The 20,557-nt window shown below is 46.8% G+C and overlaps 1 protein-coding gene across 5 annotated transcripts in view; it reads left to right on the top strand.

Annotated features, from left to right (window-relative positions):
- Positions 1-20,557, top strand: part of ADGRB2 (adhesion G protein-coupled receptor B2) — a 335,460-nt gene that overhangs the window by 68,529 nt on the left and 246,374 nt on the right. For all 5 annotated transcript variants that reach the window (XM_081961837.1, XM_081961838.1, XM_081961839.1 and 2 more), the window contains exon 2: positions 9,826-10,630. In XM_081961837.1, the coding sequence (XP_081817963.1) occupies positions 9,841-10,630 (790 nt within the window). In that variant the 5' untranslated portion in view covers positions 9,826-9,840. The remainder of the gene's footprint in view (positions 1-9,825; positions 10,631-20,557) is intronic.

Here is a 20,557-nt window from a genome sequence, read left to right as displayed (position 1 = left end):
ACCCTCTCTGTGAGAGCGGATTGGTCGCAGGGATGTATGGGGTAGAATGCGATCCCGCAAATAACTAGGTCAAATAACATTTCTGTTGGAAGACATGTCCTTCTGGGTTCAATTCCAAGTGGGGGAAAAGACACTGGAAACATGGAGACTGTTTGGGAAGATGGTTTTAATGGTGGACAAGATCACGTGCTTCAAGATCTTGGGTGAAGAAACAAGGGAAGAGATGCTAAGAGTGCCTGGGTTTCATACCCTCTCTGGGCTTTTGAACTTGAGCTTGTATTCTGATTGGTTGTCAGACTCCCATGGGGCCATGCAGGGGCAACTCTGTAGGCTGTTCTGAGTCTCAGGCTTGGTTGAGCCTTGCTGGATGATGTAATCTTCCCAGGTGCCATGCGGTGAGATGAGTAGAAGGCTTTGGGCAATTCCTACTATGGTTCTGCCTGAAGGAGATAGATCTTTGTTATGTAGAATAGACTGGCTCAGGCCTTAATGGTCAATTGACAAAGGTGGGGAGGCTGAGTTTCTCTCTTTTAGGGGAAATATTCTGCCCTTTTAATATTTCTTAAAATATCTCATCTTTTTAGGAGACAGGTAGGTGCTGACTTCCTACACCTCCCAGACTAATTTAATGGATGACAGTGATATTATCATAAAAGAGAAGTTCTTCCAAACCACTCTATTTGTAGCATGGCCTTCAGGAAACTTAAAAGCAGTTGTAGTCTGTAGCTTGTGGTATCCTACCACTGGATATGGACAGGGGTGAAATTCAGCAGGTTCTGACAGCTTCTGGAGAACCGGTAGCGGAAATTTTGAGTAGTTCAGAGAACCAGCAAATATCACCTCTGAGATTTTACAGTATCCTTCCCCTGCCACACCCACCAAGCCACGCCCACAGAACCAGTAGTACAACAAATGAATTTCACCATTGATATGGGGGCTCCATATATTTCTGTTTAATAAGGGAGGGTAGTCTAAACTTCCATGGCTTTCTCCAGTATCTGCAGTAGCTTTTGCGGGATCCAGTCTGAGTCGGTCACCGGGACCAGAGGTTTGTTCTTCCAACCTTTTGGACTCGTGCTGGAGCCCATCCTCAGGAAATGTCTCCATCTCCAGCATGTGTGCACCGGGCCATTCTATGTGTATTATTGATGTGGTGCCTGGTTGTGCATGGCTTTTAGTTATTGATTGGGGTGTTGATGGTCCTTGAGCTGTTAGTCCTTGATTGTTGTTCCTTTTTGCTGCTGTGGACTCCCCTTCTAGGTATCTGGTAGTAAACTGGTAGTAAACCAGCACTCCTGTTGACTGACAAGGGCCATCAACACCTCAATCAACAACTAAAAGCCACAAATCACAGGCACCACATAAGTACTATGCATGCTCTACCTGACTCTGTTGTTACATCCCCAAACCCCCATAGTTTTAACCCAAGGCTGTCTACTGTTGACCTCATTTCTAAAAGGTCTGTAAGGGGCATGCATAAGCGCGCATACTGTGTTCATATTTATGTTTATACTTAGACCTGTTATCTTTTATATGTTTGACAAACTGAACGGAATAAACTAAATAAAAAATACAGCCCAGTGCAAAAATCCTAGAAATTGAGAAGTTCCCTAAGGATGGGCTCCAGCACAAGTCCAAAAGCTCGGAAGAACAAACCTGTGATCCTAGTGACCAGCTCAGATTGCATCCTGCAACATTATCCTGGGACACATATATTCATTTGCACGCTAGCTTTTGTTTTGCACGCTAGCTTTTGTTTTACTCGCACCAGAGGTGGGTTACTCTTGGTTTGGACTGGTTTGGGAGAACCGGTAGGGTAATTGGGTGTGGGTCACTGAACCAGTAGTGATGGCTGGCTGGCCATGCCCCCGAACCGGCTCACTATAAGGCTCACACTGCCTCTTCTTCGTCACATGCATCCACACAACTGCCTCCTAGTGCCTACACACAGATAAGCAGCATGGGCTGCTCAGGGAGCCCCGAGGCTTCACAACCACCTCCTCCTAAGTGGGATCGAGCTTCCCCACCTCCTCAAGGCACGGAGGCAGGTGGTGGCAGTTTCGTTTGCTCCCTGCGAGCTCCGGAGTGGGAGGCAAGCAGCCAAGCATGCATGCCAGGATCTGCCAGCTCCCTCTAATCTGCAGTTTACTCGTGAGGAAGTTTACTCATGAGCAGGGTGCTCAGCAGCCGGCAGATTGCTGGTTTGCTCGCTTGGCTGCTGCCCCGCCCCCTCTGGAGCGGAAACATAAATTTGCCAAGCCACGCCCACATAATAAGCCACACCCACAGCATCGGTAGTAAAAAAAAAATTGAAACACACCCCTGACTCACACCCTTTCCTCCAGCTACCTGAGGTTGTTCCCAGCTACACTTTCAGAGATGCCCAGAAAAAAGTACACAATGTTTAAGGAACAGCCCTGCTAGGTAGCTCCTTCCTAGTTAGCCTTAATGTCTGCAAATGTCCTGAGTCAGGCAGGAAATGTTGTTCTGCTGTGAAAATTTGCCAGCTTTGTTTCCCTCCTCCTCCTTTTCTCCTTGTTTATTTTCCTATCTATATGCAGATCTTTCTGCTTGTGAGAATGGCTCATTTGTCTTAGTGTCAGTGGCTGCCTTCCCGGCTCTGGAGAGAGAGAGGGAAGGGGAGGTTGGTGGGACACCTGAACAGGTCTGCTTAGGAGATATTTTCCACACTCTCTAGCCATATTACACTTTCAGCCCCTAGCCGTTTATGACAGCTGCTGACAGCCTGTGACAGCTCATCAGGAGTCAGAAAGTCCCTGTAGGCCAACACCTGCCACCATCCCCAGTTCCAAGCCAGCTTGGTTTTCCAAACAGCAAGGGGAGGGCGTTCGCTTTTCCTTATTTTTTTTTTATTCCGAAGACTTGCTTTACAAAAATGCACAAAAGTGGCATCTCTCAGTTCTTGATAGTGAGCCTGCTTGGATTAGAAGCTTGAGAAAGAACTGGTCCACCAAGGAAACGGCAGTCATCAGAACTGGGGGGAAAAATCTATTATGGTTGTGGATCAAGCGGGTCTCAAATAATCCTGTTAATCATTCCGTCTCTTCCCAAAGATGCTTTTCCAACCCCCCCCCCCAAAAAAAAAATCCACAACTGGAGACTATCTTGGTTTTTTCTTTGAAAATGTTTTCAAGAAAGAAACCAAGAAAGTCCACTTGTGTAGGAAGTTAGCACCCACCTCTCTCCTACAAAATGAAATATTTTAGGAAATATTAAAAGGGCAGAATATTTTCCCCTAAAAGAGAGGCAGAAACTCATCCCCCCACCTTTGTCAATGGGCCATTAAGGCCTGAGCCAGAGAAATGTGTTTTTAGACAGGAAACAGACTCTCTCTTAATAACTCCCTCACTTTTGTCAATGGTCAATTAAGGCCTGAGCCAGAGAAATTTTTGGACAGGAAACAGATTCACTCTTAATAATCCCCCCTCCACCTTTGTCAATGGACCATTAACGCCTGAGCCAGTCTATTCTACATAATAAATATCTACCCCATTTCATTGCCCTTCATTGCACCACCCACCAAGTTTTAACCAAACTTAGCACACAGACAACCTACAATCTAGCTATGACCTCTGACAGCAACCAATCAGGATACTCTTTCTGTGGCTCAGGAAGTTCAAAGCCCAAGAGAGGGCATAAAACCCTAGGACTCTTAGCATCTTTTCCCTTTTCACCCAGGAGCTCCAAAGCATTGGATCCTGTCCACCATTAAACCATCTTTCCAAGCAGCCACCATGTTTCCAGTGTCTTTTTCGGCACTTGGAACTGAACCCAGAAGGACATTTCTTCCAACAATTGCTTTTGGAAAAGCACCTTTGGGATAATCATAACCTGGATGATTGAGAATGTCCATAGACACCCCAACTGTTCCTTCTTTCTTCCTGGAAAGTCTAGTCTAATCTTTCATTCTTGGGTTTCATTTAATTGATTAACACCTCCAGCTGCTGATCTCATTTCCTTGGTGGCATAGACCAGGTCAGCATCTGTTGGAGGAGACTTACGATGTGACTCTAGATTTATTTTCTGGCATGGTGACATCCTTGTTCACTTATCTTTTGAATAAGATTGGGAATAAGAGGGCAGGGTGGGCCATAATCCAGTTCTCCAAGTGATTTTCCTATAAGTACAAGTTTTTGTGTCAGCTGATCGATGTGTACAATAGCTGCTAGGCATCCGCCACCAAAAACCAGTGGAAAAGCCTCGTTATGCCATTAGTGCATGTTGAAAACACTTTCAGCCCTTCAGCTAAAGCGGTGTTTTTCAAGCTTGGCAACTTTAACATCCATTGCATGGATGTCAATTCCCAGAATTCTCCAGCCAGCATTCTGGATAAATGTCATCTGTGTTATCTTAAGGTTGGCAAGCTTGGGAAACATTGAGCTAAAGGCTGAAATCATGAAAGGTTTGCTAAAGCAAAAAATGCCATCTATAAAAAAAAAGGGGGGGGGGCTAAGATTCTTCATCTTATAAGACAGTTTTACGCCGGTGTCTCGGAATTTGTTCTATTTCTTTCCGTGGTTACGGGATTCCTTGCTCAGCTGGCAATTCTGCTGGGCTTCCACTCCCTTGTCAGGCTGGAAAATTGCCCAGTTCTTCCACTGTGTATCCTATGGGGTTTACGAGGCCAAGGCCGGGCTCTTTATGACTCTATAAACAGCACTTACCCGTGTCCAGAATGTTTGTGCTTAACGGCTTGGTAGATTAGAAAGAAAATGTGGCACGCAGGATCGGTGGGTGAAAATCTGAGCTTCCAAAAAGTCAAGCTTCTGCTACTTTAAAAAGTATACTGCTTTTTTTAAAGAACTTGGAGACAATATGTTTTCTCGCAGTCGGTTGAAATCCCTACCCTGCAGGCTTCCAGTTCACACTCATCTCCTCCTCTTTAAGAGTCTTCTCTCTTGAAACTGCAGTGGGGCGGGGGGTGGGGGAATGAAACCTTGAGAACACCCACTGGGCAGTTAATAAAATGAGAATATCAAACCAGGAACAGTCCATTGCACTTAATTTTCCATTTTGGAGAGCAGACTTCCAATATGGCAAGAGTGGTGCGGTGGTGTAGAGGTGGAGCTCTCGCCTCGCAATCAGGAGGCTGTGAGTTCAATCCTAGGTAGAGGCAGATATTTCTCTCTCTCTTTCTGGGCACAAGTTCGGGATCTCATTGGGAATTAAAACCTGCAGAAAATCTGGCATTGTGCAAAATCGGCCCAACAACTTTAACATGGATTCCCAATAGAAAGCCAAATGGGTCATTGAACGTCCAGTCACAGGAAGACATATACCGTATTTTTCAGAATATAAGACATACCTTTTTCCCTCAAAAAAGAGGCTGAAAATCTGGGTGCGTCTTATACACTGAATACAGCATTTTTTGCTTCCTGAAACCCCGCCCCCTTCACCAAAATGGCAGTGCATAGCCTTTAGGAGGCTTTCAGAGTGCTCCTGGGGGCTGGGGAGGGCAGACAAGCCAAAAAAGCCCATTTTTGCTCAATTTTGGCCTCCCTAGCCCCCAGGAGCACTTTATAAGCCTCCTAAAGGCTATCCATGCCCTTTTTTGACAGACAACGGGCCCGTTTTCACGAAAAGTGGGCCTTTTCTGCTCATTTTTCCCCCACCCCACCCCCAGGAGCAGTCTACAAGCCTTCTAAAGGCTATTTATGCCCCCTTTTTTTGACTTAAAAAATGGGCCCATTTTTGCAAAAAATGGGCCGTTTTTGAGAGGTTTGCAGAGTGCAAAACTTAAATTTGCCTCTTCAAAACCTTGGTGCGTCTTATACTCTGAAAAATATGGTAAGTGACCCTAGCAAAAAGATGCTGGGCTTTGAACTCCAATGTCAGTTATGGACAGCCCAGAATGGGATTCGCATCTCACATGGCATCTGCCAGGACTCCCTTTATGAATGAGGCCCACGTCAAACAGATTGCGACTGGCTGCTAGCTGAGGGTGTAGACTGTTCCAGTGTCTGATTTTTTAAAAATATATATATCTGCAATGCTACGCTTCAGTAGTTAGATGGCCTAGATGTTGTTATTTGAACATAGATCTTTTTCAAAATTTATATTTTATTATGTTTTACTTATCCAGGTGAAAAGTTGGTATATATTGCTAGTCCATGCATGATATGCCATATGTGAAATAAATAAATAAATTGCAGAAAAATGGGCAGAAGGAAATCTTTGATGGTCAAAGACTCTGGCCCTGCTGTAAGAACAAAAAACTGGGTTTCGAAAAAGTTCCAGTAAAAGGAAAAAATCTCAATCACCGTGTATAGTTTCGGAAATGTGCAAATGCCATCCAGGGGTGGGCTTCAAAAATTACAGCAACGGGTTTGCTGCCCTGTTGCTGGGTGGGCATGGCCTTTGTGGGTGTGGCCTAGTTGGCTTCCTGCACCATGGTGGTGGTGGTGTTTTTCGCCCTCCCCAAGCTCCAGAGACTTTCCTTGAGGCTCCAGGAGGGTGAAAACTGCTTCCCTTGGGCTCCAAAGACCCTCCCGAGGCAAGACACAGGCCCATTTCCAGGGGTGGCATTCAGGGGTTCACCGAACTGGGCAGAATCCTAGCTAGAGGATCGCCCAAACCTGTGCAAACCCCCAGCAGCCCATCCCTGACTATATACTTTGAAAGTTTTTTTCTGCCCTATAAATGCTTTAGGATATGTGGAGCAGTGACGTGCAGTCAGGTGAGGCAAGTGAGGCACAGCCTCACCACTCTCATCATGAAAAAAAAAGTAAAAGGAAAAAGCTGAGCTAGTTGCTGCCTCACCGTGGATGACTCTGCTTAACCTCACTGGTGCTCTCCCTCCCCAAGTGTAGTGACTTCCTCCCCAGGCCCCCATTCATTTCTCTCTCACACACACACAGCTGGATAAAACTATATAAAAATCTAGCCCAGCTTCACTGATTACAAGTTTGAAAAGGCAACGTGGCTCCATCTGCAATCAAACTACACTTGGGGAGGGAGAGCACAAACGAGCACTGAGGAGACCACAGGAGGAGGCAGGAAGCCAGGCAAAGAGCCATGCTGTAGTACACACACTTCCCCCCAGCCTCTTTCTTTTGGAAGGCTTTTGGAAGGCTCCCCTCCGGCTTCTCTGCCTCTCCTCTCACCCCAGCCTGCCAGCAGGAGGTGGTGGGTGGGCTTTATTGTGTTCCAGGCATTTCCCACCCAGACAGCAGGCTGCATTTGCAATGGTGGAGGTGTTTGGGAAAGGCAGCAGGGGAATGGGGGGGTGGGATGGCAGAGGAGTTGCTTTCAAGCCACTGGAAAAGATATCCAATCCAACTTTTGTCTGTGGGGGGGTTTGTTTGAGAGTGAGTGAGAGAGGGAAGGGGTAGGAGAGATAGTCCAATCCAACTTCTCTCTCTCTCTCTCTCTCTCTCTCTCTCTCTGTGTGTGTGTGTGTGTGTGTGTGTGTTTGAGAGAGGGGGAGGAAGGGAGAGAGGGAGGAAGGAGGGCAAGAAGAAGAAAAAGAAAAAGAAAAAGAAAGAAGGAGCAAAGGAGAAAAACAAATGCTGTCGCTTTAAATTGGAACTGAGCATGCCTGGTTGTGGAATTATGGGAGTTGAAGTCCACAAGTCTAAAAATATTTGAAACCCAGCACTGTTTCAGTGCCTCACCAGTCATAAACCTCACCGCACGTCACTGATGTGGAGCTCATTGAAATGATAAATCTGTCTGTGTTATTAAGAGCTGGGTGTGGAACTGTCCTTTGGGAAAACCAAGTTGGACTTCACTTTCGTTATCTCTTTAAGAAAGCAAGTTGGGAGGAAGGAAGGAGCAAGAGGACCCCTGGAAAGGCAAGGCATTGCTGAGTCTAATCTTCATGTAAAAAGCTCACGCTTTGCCTGTGGATCTCCAAACACCTCTAGACAAGACCTGTCTTGTTTCTGCCATGGAATCTATTGATGGCATGCCGTGATGGCATGCCACAGGTGGCACACAAAGCCTTCTCTGCAGGCATGCCAGCTATTGCCCCAGCCCAGCTACACCATGCATTTGCGTGCACCTCCTGCCGGCCAGCTGGTCTTTCGGGCACATACGGGGGCGGGGCACTCATATTGCATTTTGGGGGGGCTTATGCAGCACTGTTTTATGTGCCCTGTTTTGGCTTCCAGGTTGGTGCAAGAGGCCTTTGAGGCCCAAAACAGGACATGGGGGGTGTGCGCCCCTCCTGCACCCACTTTTGGGCCTGGAAAGCCCCCTGTAACAATGTAGAAGCCAAAAATGAGTGAGGGGGTGGGGTGCATACAATGGGGGGGGGAGCATGGGGGTGGGGGGGTCGCGTGCACATTGCACTATGGGTGCAGGGGCGTTTTTGGCACGTGATAATAAAAAGGTTAGCCATCACTGGTCTAATGAAATAGAATGTCCAAGCCTGTGAAAAGTGTGTCAATCAACCCTCTTCTCCCTTAGTTTACAAAGAGAAGTTTCACATTTGGAAGAAAGTTTAGAGAAACTAAAATGGTTTCAAGAGATTCCTCCTCCTCTCCCTCCTCCTCTTCCCCCTCCCCTCCCAGAATGGAAAATAGAAATGGCTGTCTGTACAGTTTCCTAACAATGCCATAACTGATTCATAATAATCGAGCCAATGTTTTAATACAAAAACCAGTAATTTATTAACAGCTTCATTAGGCATTATTCATTAGGCAAGATTTATTCACAGCCATATCTTTGCTTTGTTTATCTACTTCTGAACTTTGCCCCTGTTCCTTTCCTCCCCTCGGTCTGTGTCATAAATCAGGTTACCCAATAGATACACCCGTCTCAAATCAACTACTGTAATCTGAGATCTGACTCCTTCAATGGTATGCATGGAATGTCAACACAGAAAGTTGACAGTAACCTTCTGATTTTTTTTATATGCACATTTTAAAAAGCTTTGTTGACTCCAGTATATAGGAGGAAGTATTAGGTATGTTTGCCACCTTGGGGTGCTGTATTTATAAAGTAACAAAGGCAGGATAAAAATCAAATAAACAAAATAAACACCTACTGTATAGTTCTGAGTATAAGATGCTCCGAAGTATAAGATGCACCTGGCTTTTGGGGAGGAAAACAAGGGAGAAATATCTCCCTCTGCCTACCAGCAATTTGCCTCCTTGCAACAAACAGCAAACAGTACAGACAATATACACTGTTTGTGGTGTTACATTTCAGACTATACATATACAGATGCTATTTAAGTTGATGTGGCTTTCTGGGAGTATAGTTATTCTCTGCTATTTAAAAGAAGAAACGATAGCACTGGGCCTCTTCAGATCAAGCATTTATTTTAAAATGCTTCTTCATTTTGTTAAGCTGTCTAGAATAATAATAAAGTAGCCTTTTAAAAATGTCTAGTAATTTGAACATTCTATAGGCATTTAAAGTTATTGACTTACCTCCTTGCAGCAAACAGCCTGCAAGGGAAAAAAAACCTGCCTCTGCCTCCCAGCAATTTGCCTCCTGGAGCAAACAGCAAGTTTCATTTTCAATTTGTGGGCCTCCTGATCATCAGCTGTTTCAGGCTGCAGGGATTGCTATAGCCTATTGCACCCTCTGCAAGCCCCATTTTCCCCATTTGCTGCAAGGAGGTAAATTGCTGGGAAGCAGAGGCCAAAGATTGGGGGACGGTGGGTGGGGCTACGTTCAATGTATAAGATGCACCCAAATTTTCATTCTCTTTTGGGGGGGGAAGGGTGCGTCTTATGCTCTGAAAAATACAGTAAGTCCTGCCTTTACACCTTGATTTGTACCAATGAAAACAGATCCTGCTGTGGCCTCTCCCCTTTCTCTGGCATGATCCTTTTCTCTCTTTCTCTCCTGAAGGGCAAATGTCATAGGATGAACCCTGCTGGACCATTCTTACTGTCTGTGATATCGTGTCTGGTGTGGCTCTCCTGGGGCTTTGATCCGGCTCCAAGTGCTTGCTCCGCCTTGGCCTCTGGGGTCCTCTACGGATCCTTTTCCTTGAAGGACCTCTTCCCCACTGTCTCCACTGGCTGCTCATGGACCCTGGAGAATCCGGATCCGACCAAATACACCCTGTATCTCAAGTTCAACCGGGAGGAGCAAGTCTGCACCCACTACTCGCCCATGGTGCTTCCGCTGGACCATTACCTCTCCAATGACACCTGCAACCAGCCCAGAGCCACCGCCCTGCCACAGGAGGGGAGAGAGGAAGAGGAGGAGGAGGAGGAAGTGGGCTTGGAGCTTTGCCAAGGCGGAGGCCCCTTTGCCTTCTTTCATTTCGACAAGAACTTTGTGCAGCTCTGCCTGGCAGAAGAGCCTGAGGCTGCCAGCCGCTTGCTGCCTCCCGAAGCCGTGGAGTTTCGCTTCGTGGAGGTTCTCCTGATCAACAACAACAATTCCAGCCAGTTCACTTGCAGCGTCCTCTGCCGGTGGCTGGAGGACTGCCTTCGGCTGGGGGGCAGCCAGCCCTGCAGTCTCTCACAAACGGGCTGCACCTGCCAGACACCCCAAACTCTGCCGGCGCCGCCCGTGGTCAACCAGACACTTTCCAATGCCCTGACTCCCCCTGCAGCCACCACCAGCAGTGGCAGAAACAACTGCTGCGTGACCCAATTGCATTCTGGGAATGCGAATGATGTATATTCTCCAGAGATTAAGCACGGTAAGAGCAGGTGGAAATGAAGGGGTTGGTTGACTCTCTGCAATGGCTGTTTGGCTGTTGGGATTACCGGTAGTCCTCAATTTACAACTTAGCCCAAAATTCATGTTGTTAAGTGAGAACTTTGTTAAGTGAGTTTTCCCCTCCATGTTACGTCTTTTCTTGCCACCTTTGTTAAGTGAATCACCCAAGTTGTTAAATTAGTCACACGGTTGTTAAGTGAATCTGGCTTCCCCATTGACATTTCTTGTTAGAAGGTCACAAAAGAGGCTCACATGACCCCCCCGGGACACTGCAACTGTCACAAGTACAAACCACTTGTCAAGCATCCATATGCGACCATAGGAATGACGTAATGGACATAAGTGTGAAAATGGTCGTAAGTCACTTTTTTCAGTGCCATTGTAACTTTGAATAGTCACTAACCGGACGGTCGTAAGTTGAGGACTATCTGTATTCCTAGCAAACGTTGCTTGCTAAATATTCAATGCTTGGGTTTACTTTGGATGAGGGGCATATTTCATTAGTATGATTAATTTTTCATGGCGACAATGTGAGTTAGTGACACCTTTTACAAAAGAACTCACCCCACTGGGGAGGACTCTCCTCTCTTGTTCCTTCTGGAGTTCTCTTTGCTTTCTGCTTCACATATCATTTGGACTTGTCCTCAATCAGCTCTTTTGCTGCTTTCTTCTCCATAGACCAGGTTTCACCAATTTCGCATTCTAAAAAAAATATGGATTATATCAGTGGTGGGATTCATTTTTTTTTATTACCGATTCTTTGGGCGTGGCTTTGTGGACATTCTGCGGCTTTGTGGGTGTGGTGTTTTGGCCGTGGCAGGGAAAGGATACTGCATCATCCCCATCCCCTCCCCACCCCACTAACCTGCTCTCCAGCTCCATTGTCCTGTTCTGGCCAACCAAAGAAGATCAGCTGGGAGGCAGTGGGGGCGTGGCCAGCCTATTTGCCGGTTCTCTGAACTACTCAAAATTTCTGCTACCGGTTCTCCAGAATGTGTCAGAACCGGCTGAATACCACCTCTGGATTGGATTCTTCTTCTTCCAATACAGGGCTCTTCGATTCCAACGGTCGTAGGGAGGGGCAGATACGAGGACAGATTAAGAACTCGCAGTCGGTTGGGAGACTGTGGGTGCTGGTTACACCCGGTCGCTTGTACCAACCCCCGCGTTCTAGGTGGTCAGGAGCTGCAGACCCAGGGCCTGATGCTGTTGCTATGCAATGTGAGGTCCGTTGTTAATAAGGCCCCCCTCATTTACGATCTAATTTTGGAGGGGGAGCCGGACCTCGCAGGAATAACGGAGACCTGGTTGGGCCACGAGGGAGGTTTACCCCTCGTGGAAATGTGCCCACCAGGCTACCGAGCATTTCACCAACCCCGGGCCCAGGGAAGGGGCAGTGGGGTAGCAGCGATTATTCGGGAGGATTTAGAGCCGAGGGAGTCCACTGTGCCACAGACGCCCGGGTGTGAATCCCTTGTCGTGAAATGGGGCCCTGGGAGACAGTTGGGCCTGCTGATAGTATACCTGGCTCCTCGCTATACATCAGCGGCCCTGCCTGAACTCCTCGAGCTGATCGCATCGGTGGCGGTTGAGACCCCCAAACTCTTAGTGATGGGGGATTTTAACCTGCCATTGGTGGGAGAAGCATCCGAGGGGGTTCGGGAGTTCATGGCTTCCATGACAGCCATGGACCTGACTCAATTGATTCAGGGCCCGACACACGAGGGAGGTCACACCTTGGACCTTGTTTTTGTCTCTGGCCAGTGGTTGAGTGATCTGGGAGGAGGGGACTTAACCATCACTCCCCTGTCATGGTCAGATCACTCACTCCTTCGTCTTGACTTCCCTGGTGCTACCCCCCACTGCGGGGAGGCGGAACCGGAAAACACTAGATGGTTCCGCCCCAGGCGCCTGATGGAACCAGATAGGTTCCAGATGGAGCTTGGGCCACCTTCTGTAGCCCTGACCCGCCCTCGAGTAGAGGACCTGGTGGTCGCGTGGAACAATGCGACTACCGGGGCCTTGAACCGGGTGGCGCCTTTGCGGCCTCTCCGGCGGCAACGATCCACCCTGGCCCCTTGGTTTACCGAGGAGCTAAGGGTGATGAAGCGCCGCAAGAGGTGCCTAGAGAGTCGTTGGAGATCCTCCCATTCCGAATTTGACCGAACACAGGTACGAGCCCATATAAGGACGTACCTCGTGGCATTGAGAGCGGCCAAACGTCAATATTGTGCCGCTCTCATTGCATCCGCAGAGAACCGCCCTGCCGCCCTGTTTCGGGTGTCCCGCTCCCTCCTGTTTCAGAGGCCGCAGGAGGCCCCTTTACAGGGTAGGGCAGAGGAATTTGGGAAATATCTGCAGGATAAAATCGCTCAAATCCGGAAGGATTGGGTCCCTTTCAGTGGCCCAGTGGAGACGTCCGTGGCGAGTCTTGAGAAATCAATCTGGGAGGAGTTTGACTTGGTTGCCATCGAGGATTTGGACAGAATGCGTGGACGACTGCGACCTCACATGTTTACTGGACCCGTGCCCCTCCTGGCTTGTACTGGCATCCTGGGAGGTTACACGTGACTGGCTCCTAGGCCTAGTGAACGCTTCGTTGAGTGAGGGGTCTCTTCCAGACCTCGTAGACGCATGGAATAGTGCGACTACCAGGGCCCTAGACCGGGTGGCGCCTTTGCGGCCTCTCCTGCGGCGACGAACCACCCTGGCCCCTTGGTTTACCGAGGAGCTAAGGGTGATGAAACGCCACAAGAGACGCCTAGAGAGTCGTTGGAGATCCTCCCGTTCCGAATTTGACTGAGCACAGGCACGAGCCTATTTGAGGACGTACCTCGTGGCATTAAGAGCGGCCAAACGTCAACATTGCGCCGCTCTTATTGCGTCCGCAGATAACCGCCCTGCCGCCCTGTTTCGGGTGACTCGCTCCCTCTTGTTTGAGAGACCGCGGGAAGCCCCTTTACAGGGCAGAGCAGAGGAGTTTGGGAAATATCTACAGGACAAAGTCGCTCAAATCCGGATGGGATGGGCCCCTTTCAGTGGTCCAGTAGAGACGCCCGTGGCGAGTCCTGAGGGACCGCTTTGGGAGGAGTATGACTCGGTTGCCATCGAGGATTTGGACAGGTTGCGTGGACGTCTGCGACCCACCACATGTTTATTGGACCCGTGTCCCTCCTGGCTTGTACTGGCATCCTGGGAGGTTACGCGCGACTGGCTCCTGGGCCTAGTGAACGCCTCGTTGGGTGAGGGGTCTCTACCGGCCACCTTGAAAGAGGCGGTGGTGAGGCCCCTGCTCAAGAAGCCTTCCCTGGACCCAACGGACCTAGTCAATTATCGTCCAGTCTCCAACCTTCCTTTCTTAGCGAAGGTTGTAGAGAGTGTGGTGGTACAGCAGTTCCCACGTCACCTGGAGGAAAATGATTATCTAGACCCGCGCCAGTCCGGCTTCCGACCCGGGCACAGCACGGAGACGGCCTTGGTCACATTGGTTGATGATCTCTGGAGGGCCAGAGATAGGGGAAGTTCCGGTTTGCTCGGAGGGTCGTTTTAAGTGTTCCGAAGGCTTCAGGGAAGCCTCCGGATGGTCCCCGAAGCCTTTGGAGTGCTCAAAACGACCCTCCGAGCAAACCAGAAGTCCGTTCCCAAACTTCCGGTTTGCCAGTTTTTTACGCTCTGGAGGCTTCAGAGAAGCTCATGAAGCCTCCAGAGGGCCTCCGGGTGGCGGGGGAGGCTCTTTTTGCCCTCCCCAACCTCCTATAAAGCCTCTGGAGCTGGGGGGGGGATGGCTTTCAAAAAGTGTGAACTCAGCTGGCCAGCACGCACATGCACGCTGGCCAGCTGACAGGGCAGAGCCTTGCGTTGCCATAGGTTCACCATCACTGGCATAGTAGAATAGAATATTAGTGTGTCAGGCAGAGATCCCAAAAGGAACCGGCTGCAGGCCTGACACTGGTTGTAACTTGAGGATTGTCTATACAGCTGCAAAGATATCTGTCTTCCCTTCACCCTAACTTGCCTTCTGGAGCTTCTTTGCTTTTCTGCTTCTCTTGGTCATCTCAATCACTTCTTTGACTGATGAAATTACTTGGATGAGTAACAAAACATCTTAGATTAACAAAGGTTGGTCCAGTTGCTATGATTTAACCTTTTTAAAGATACTTTTTGGCCTGGATGATTGAGTTTTCATTGACATATTTCAATGCATTTTGGGGGGTAAACCCTGCAGTCGGTGTGGCAAGTGTTAGGATAGTCCAATGATTCTCTGACTCCCTGCCTAATTTTTTTTTAAATTTTGACTGATGAGGTTACTTGGAGGAGTAATGAAACATATCAGATTAACAAACTTTGGTCCAGTTGCCATGATTTTTAGAGACTTCTTTTGCTATTTTCCTCTCTCAAGTTTTATCAGATTGGCAGTCCTAGACAATTTGACTTCGATGCTCCATCAGCTCTTATAATGGGAAGGAATCTTTGAAAGAAGGATGGGAATTGTAGGAAGTTGCCATGGACATCCCCTAAAAAGGAACATGGGGGCCCCTGAACACAATATAAACTCTACTCTTAATACTTGGGTGCAGCATTGCGACATGTATGAAAGGGTGGACCTTGCATCACAATGCACAATTCTTTATGCTGGTATTATTGTGTCTATCTGTGGATGATTATGTAGGGTGTTATACTAGAAAGGATAAAAAGGGGTTGCATTTCTGGGGAGCTCCAACCAGCTTTGACAGTTTAGTAATGGTCACTGGTTCATATCAAGAATTTTGGCAGGCTTCCTTTAGAGTAAGATAGATGTTGTGCAAAAAGATAGATGTAAATTAATGAATAAATGTATTTGGTCTCCCTCCCCACCTTTCCCCCTGTCTTTTAATCATATGTGTCTTGGAGTCAGTTTTGATTCCAACGGCTGACTAGAACCAGTTCCACAGTTTTCTAGGCAAGATTATCACTCCCTTGGGCAGGGGTCTGCAATCTTAAAGACTCAAAGAGCCGTTTGGAATCGTTTCCCACAGAAAAAAAAAACACAGGAGCCACAAAACCTGGGTGGGTGTGGCCAATTCAACATCACTCACTCCCACCCAGTGACATTACCCACCCACCCCAGCCATGTGGGAAGCAGGTATCTCTCTGTGAGCCTCTCTCTTTCTCTTTCTCTCTCTATGCCTCTTTCTCTCTCTATGTCTTGCCTTCTGTCTCTCTGGCTCTGTCTCTTTCTCTCTCAGGCCAGGCCAGGAGTGACCGGAAGGGGAAGGCGAGGGGCGGGGCCAGCCAGTGGTGGGTTCAACCATCAGGGAGCCACAGCAGGGGGACGAAAGAGCCGCATGGGGCTCCAGAGCCATGGGTTGCTGACACCCGCCCTAGGGGAAAAGAGGGACTGGCCTAAGACAAACTACAACTCTTAGAGAATAACAAAATAATGGAATTGGAAGGGACCTTGGAGGTCTTCTAGTCCAACCCTCTGCTCAAGCAGGAGACCCTATACCATTTCAGACAAATGGTTGTCTAATCTCTTCTTAAAAACCTCCAGGGTTGGAGCACCCATAACTTCTGGAGGCAAGCTCTTCTACTGATTAATTGTTCTCACTGTCACTGAAATTTCTCCTTAGCTCTAGGTTGCTTAGCTTCCATCCATTGCTTCTTGTCCTGCCTTCAGGTGCTTTGGAAAATAGTTTGACCCCCTCTTTTTTGTGGCAGCCCTTCAAATATTGGAACACTGATATCATGTTCCTTCTTTTCATTAAACTAGACCTACCCAATTCCTTCAGCCATTCTTCATATGTTTTATCTTATGATCTCTGAGTTTCCAGCCTGGTGTCTTAACCAGTACATCAAACTACTTCTCATGTGCTCTGTTAGCTTTAGTATTTGTTTTATTTTATTGTTTTACTGTTTATTTGTTGTGCTTTATTAGTGCAGGTTAACCATTATTATTTTGCTAGCTTGGCATCACCCTGGAATGGTTACATGGAACACGATTCAGTATCTTATGTAAATAGTAATAATAATAAAAAATAAAGGATACATTTAAGGATGCAAAATAATGTTGCCCCACATTTCCATGGAAACAGATTTGGAAGTGACAGTCTCCCAGGAATCTAGGAAGGGACAAATGCCAGCCAAAAATCCTGGTTGGTATTTTTCCTTGACCCAGTAAGAAAACAAATCTACTGAGTATTATTTTTGTTTTGTTTTGTTTGCTTTCTTAAAAATGTATGCTGTGACCAAGGGACCTCATTTCAGTTTTGTTGAACCTTTATGAGTGTTTACAACACCAGCAGGCCAAGATTATTTTCCACAGTGCGGCCTGGAAAGACGTATTTCAAAGAAATTCCCAGGAGCAAAGAAAAGACTAGCAAAATCTGCAATACTGTTGTAAGCAATTCTGATTTTTTTAAAAAGCAAAAGGAAGAGATTCATGGTAAACTGTCAAGGAAATCTCCTCATGGAAAGAAGTGTTCTGCAGAGTACCAACACCTTGAAAACTGGAGATGTTTCTTCAGGTATATGCAGGGGTGAAATCCAGCAGGCTCTGACCGGTTCTGGAGACCCGGAGTGGAAATTTTGAGTAGTTTGAAGAACCAGCAAATGCCACCTGTGACTGGCCCCAGAGTGGGGTGGGAATGGAGTTTTTGCAGTATCTTTCTCCTGCCATGCCCACCAAGCCATGCCCACCAAGCCACACCATGTGCACCAAGCCACGCCCACAGAACCGGAAGTAAAAACATTGAATTTCACCACTGGGTATATGATGTTCGTCAATCCTGTTCGAAGAGGACCTTGACATCTAATTGAGGGGATGTCAAGACTTGCGCGTGAATTGCATTAGAGTGAGGGAGAGGTGCGCAGAGTCAGCCTAACTTTCTCTTCCCAGATTCCATCTTGTTCCAAGAGCAGGACAAGAGTTGAGACAGTTGGAGATGGGCTGAGCGCAGTGGTTGACCAGGGTGTCCTTCGTGTCTTTCCGTGCTCTTAGCACCCTACATCGCTTGCAGAGACTGCCTTCATGACTGTTGTCCTATTCTAGTAGGTTTCATCCACTCAATCTGCCAGAATCTCTCTTCACAGGCTCGGAATAGACATGTCCCTATCTCACCAAAGGTCAATGACCCAATGGCTACTCTCAACCTGGTTTGGCCAGCCTGTCAAAATGGTTGCCTGGGGTGTGGCTGCTGCGCATGCTACATGTATGGGGTGTTCAGGAAGGAGTAGCACCTCTGGTGTAAGGGCATGTCATGTCCTTTCAGGGCAGCTCATTTTAGGGCAGGTTTTGGGGCAGCTCGTCCACCTTTGGTCCCCGCCTGTCACTCAGCTCTCACCTGTGGCTCCTAGTAACTGTAGATATATATGAGGAATATATGTGGTATATATTAGGAAACTGATAGTACCATTTCTGGCAAACAAATTTTATTAAAAGGCATCAGTTTTGGGGAGCTTCAGCTGAAGCCAAAATAGCTCATAAAAGCTTAAGCATTGGAACAAAACTCATTAATCTGAAAAAATGCTACTGGAATCCATCTGGTTTTTCACTTACAAGTACGGAAGCCAAGAGCTGGACTACAATCCATGAGGGAATATTGCATTGCAAATCCTTCAATGAGCTACAGTGAGGATTGATCAGTTCCCTAATGGTCTCTTTCTACCATAAGAAGTCCTTCTCCTGACTTGTTGCATTGTGTTGCCCATCCTTGAACATGTTCATTTTTCAAGTAAGAAGCTGGTGCTTCTTGAAGTAATTATAGGCTGAGTCACTCCTAGACTTTCCCTGTTGATTGTCTTGCCGGTGAAGAATCGGTGAGCATAAGACCTTTCCTTGTTCTGCATTGGTGGAGAAGAAAACAATTTGCAAAGAAAATAACCCCCTTTCCTGTGCAAATTATCCTGACTGTGACCGTCCAGGTGCTTGCTACTCTAAGCCAGAGTATAAAGGAGCTTCAATTCAGACCTTCCAGATTAATAAACAGGTGGAACGAGGCCATTTGTTTATTTTGAAAGATGGATAGTACACGCAGAATGAAGAATTAAAACATCTCTCTTTCCTAGGATGGGTGGTATTTCTTGAACTTCTGGTTGGATGCATCTTCTAGCAGTGGCAGATAATTTCTTACGGAGAGATTATTGTTTTTGCTTTTCCACCATCATCTAATTTGGATTCATGATCATGCCAAGTCACCAAGCCCTGTGGCCATGTGGGTCCCCTGAGAGTCTTCATCACTTTCAAAGTACCTTCTATAAATCTTTTTCGTTATGTGCACTAGACAAATCCCATGTAGAGGGTTCCAATATTACCCCAATAGAAGATGCATTCAGGTACATCTACATACCATCAGCCATCAACAGGGACATAGAGACAAGCAACATCTACATACCATTCAGAAGAGACAATAAAAAAACCAAAAAAGACCATAAATCCTCCTTGCCAGCAATCAACAGAGATTAACACCATTACTAATTCTCAAAGAACAATCAATCGGTAAACAATAACCTGATCAAGCAACAACCAATTAGTAAAGAATAGCCTAATTAAGGAACTACCAAGAAGAAAACAAAACTCCCACTGAAATAGGACAAACCCCCTTTTTTTACAAACAAAAAGCAAATCCCAGTCCCTTCTAGTGGGATTTGATATTACCAACTTGGATAATAAAAATATCTGCAAGAAAACAACCAAGCTCAGAGAACACCAAGAACCACTATTCCAGTGATGGCGAACCTATGGCATGCGTGCCACAAGTGGCACGCGGAGCCATTTGTCAGGGCACCCGGAAGTCATTCCGGTTTGCTCGGAGGGTGGTTTTAAGAGCTCCGAAGGCATCAGGGAAGCCTCCGGACGGTCCCTGAAGCCTCTGGGGGGCGGGGGAGGCTCTTTTCGCTCTCCCCAGGCTCCTATAAAGCCTCTGGAGCCTGGGGAAGGCGAAAAATAGCTTTTAAAAAGGTGAACTCAGCTGGCCAGCACGCGCATGCGACCCCCCTGCGCTCCCCCCACTTGTGGCACGCGAGCCAAAAAATGTTCGCCATCGCTGCACTATTCCAATATCGACTTGGAAGGATACTTGGATTAGAATTTAGTTTCCCATTTTTTAAAAAAAAATCCCAAATGTTCCATCAAAGTTTTCAAGTTTTTTTTAAAAAAAAGTGTCAAAGGAGTGGATATGTAAGCATAGATTTTCCACAAATGTGTTTGAACAGGAAAAAAAAAACCCAACCTATTCCTTTATGCAGTAAATATATGCGAAGGACCTATACACTCATGTAGAAACCAGCTTGAGGAAGATTGGTTTGATTACCTTATAAACCAGTATTTTTCAAACTTGCCAATTTTAGGATGCATGGATTTCAGTTCTTAGAATTCCCCAGTAGAATATCAATTAGTTGGAATTTGACTTCCTGCGTTCTCTTTCCTTCAGTGATCGGAAAATTGAAAGATAGTTTTTGTAATGAGTAACAATTGCTATGGAGATATATTTCCATTATTATTTTTTAACTACAAATCTACCGCTGAGATCCATGGTGGCAATGTGGTTAGAATGCAGTATTGCAGGTAATCTCTATCCATAGCCTAGAGTTGATCCTGACGGGGCTCAAGGTCGACTCAGCCTTCCATCCTTCCAAGGTTGGTATAATGATGACCCAGATTGTTGGGGGCTGTAGGCTGTCACTGCGTTAATTGTTTGCTAGCTGTGCTGAGATATTACTGTGCAGGTCATAGGCCATATCAGCAATGATTTACTGTGCATGCTTTCTTAACACGTTTCTTAATACATCACACATTCCAGAGACTTCTTTTCTTTTGATTCTTCTGTTCGTCTGCCAAGAAGGTGGCTGACAATTGCTCTTGCCAAAATGTAACAATTAGATAGATTTGTTTTATTTTTATTTTTTTTTATATTAAAGCTTGTTTTAATTA

Source organism: Natrix helvetica, assembly GCF_964273705.1.
Source record: "Natrix helvetica genome assembly, chromosome: 9".
NCBI classification, from domain to species: domain Eukaryota; kingdom Metazoa; phylum Chordata; class Lepidosauria; order Squamata; family Natricidae; genus Natrix; species Natrix helvetica.
This window is presented reverse-complemented; position numbering and strand designations above follow the sequence as displayed.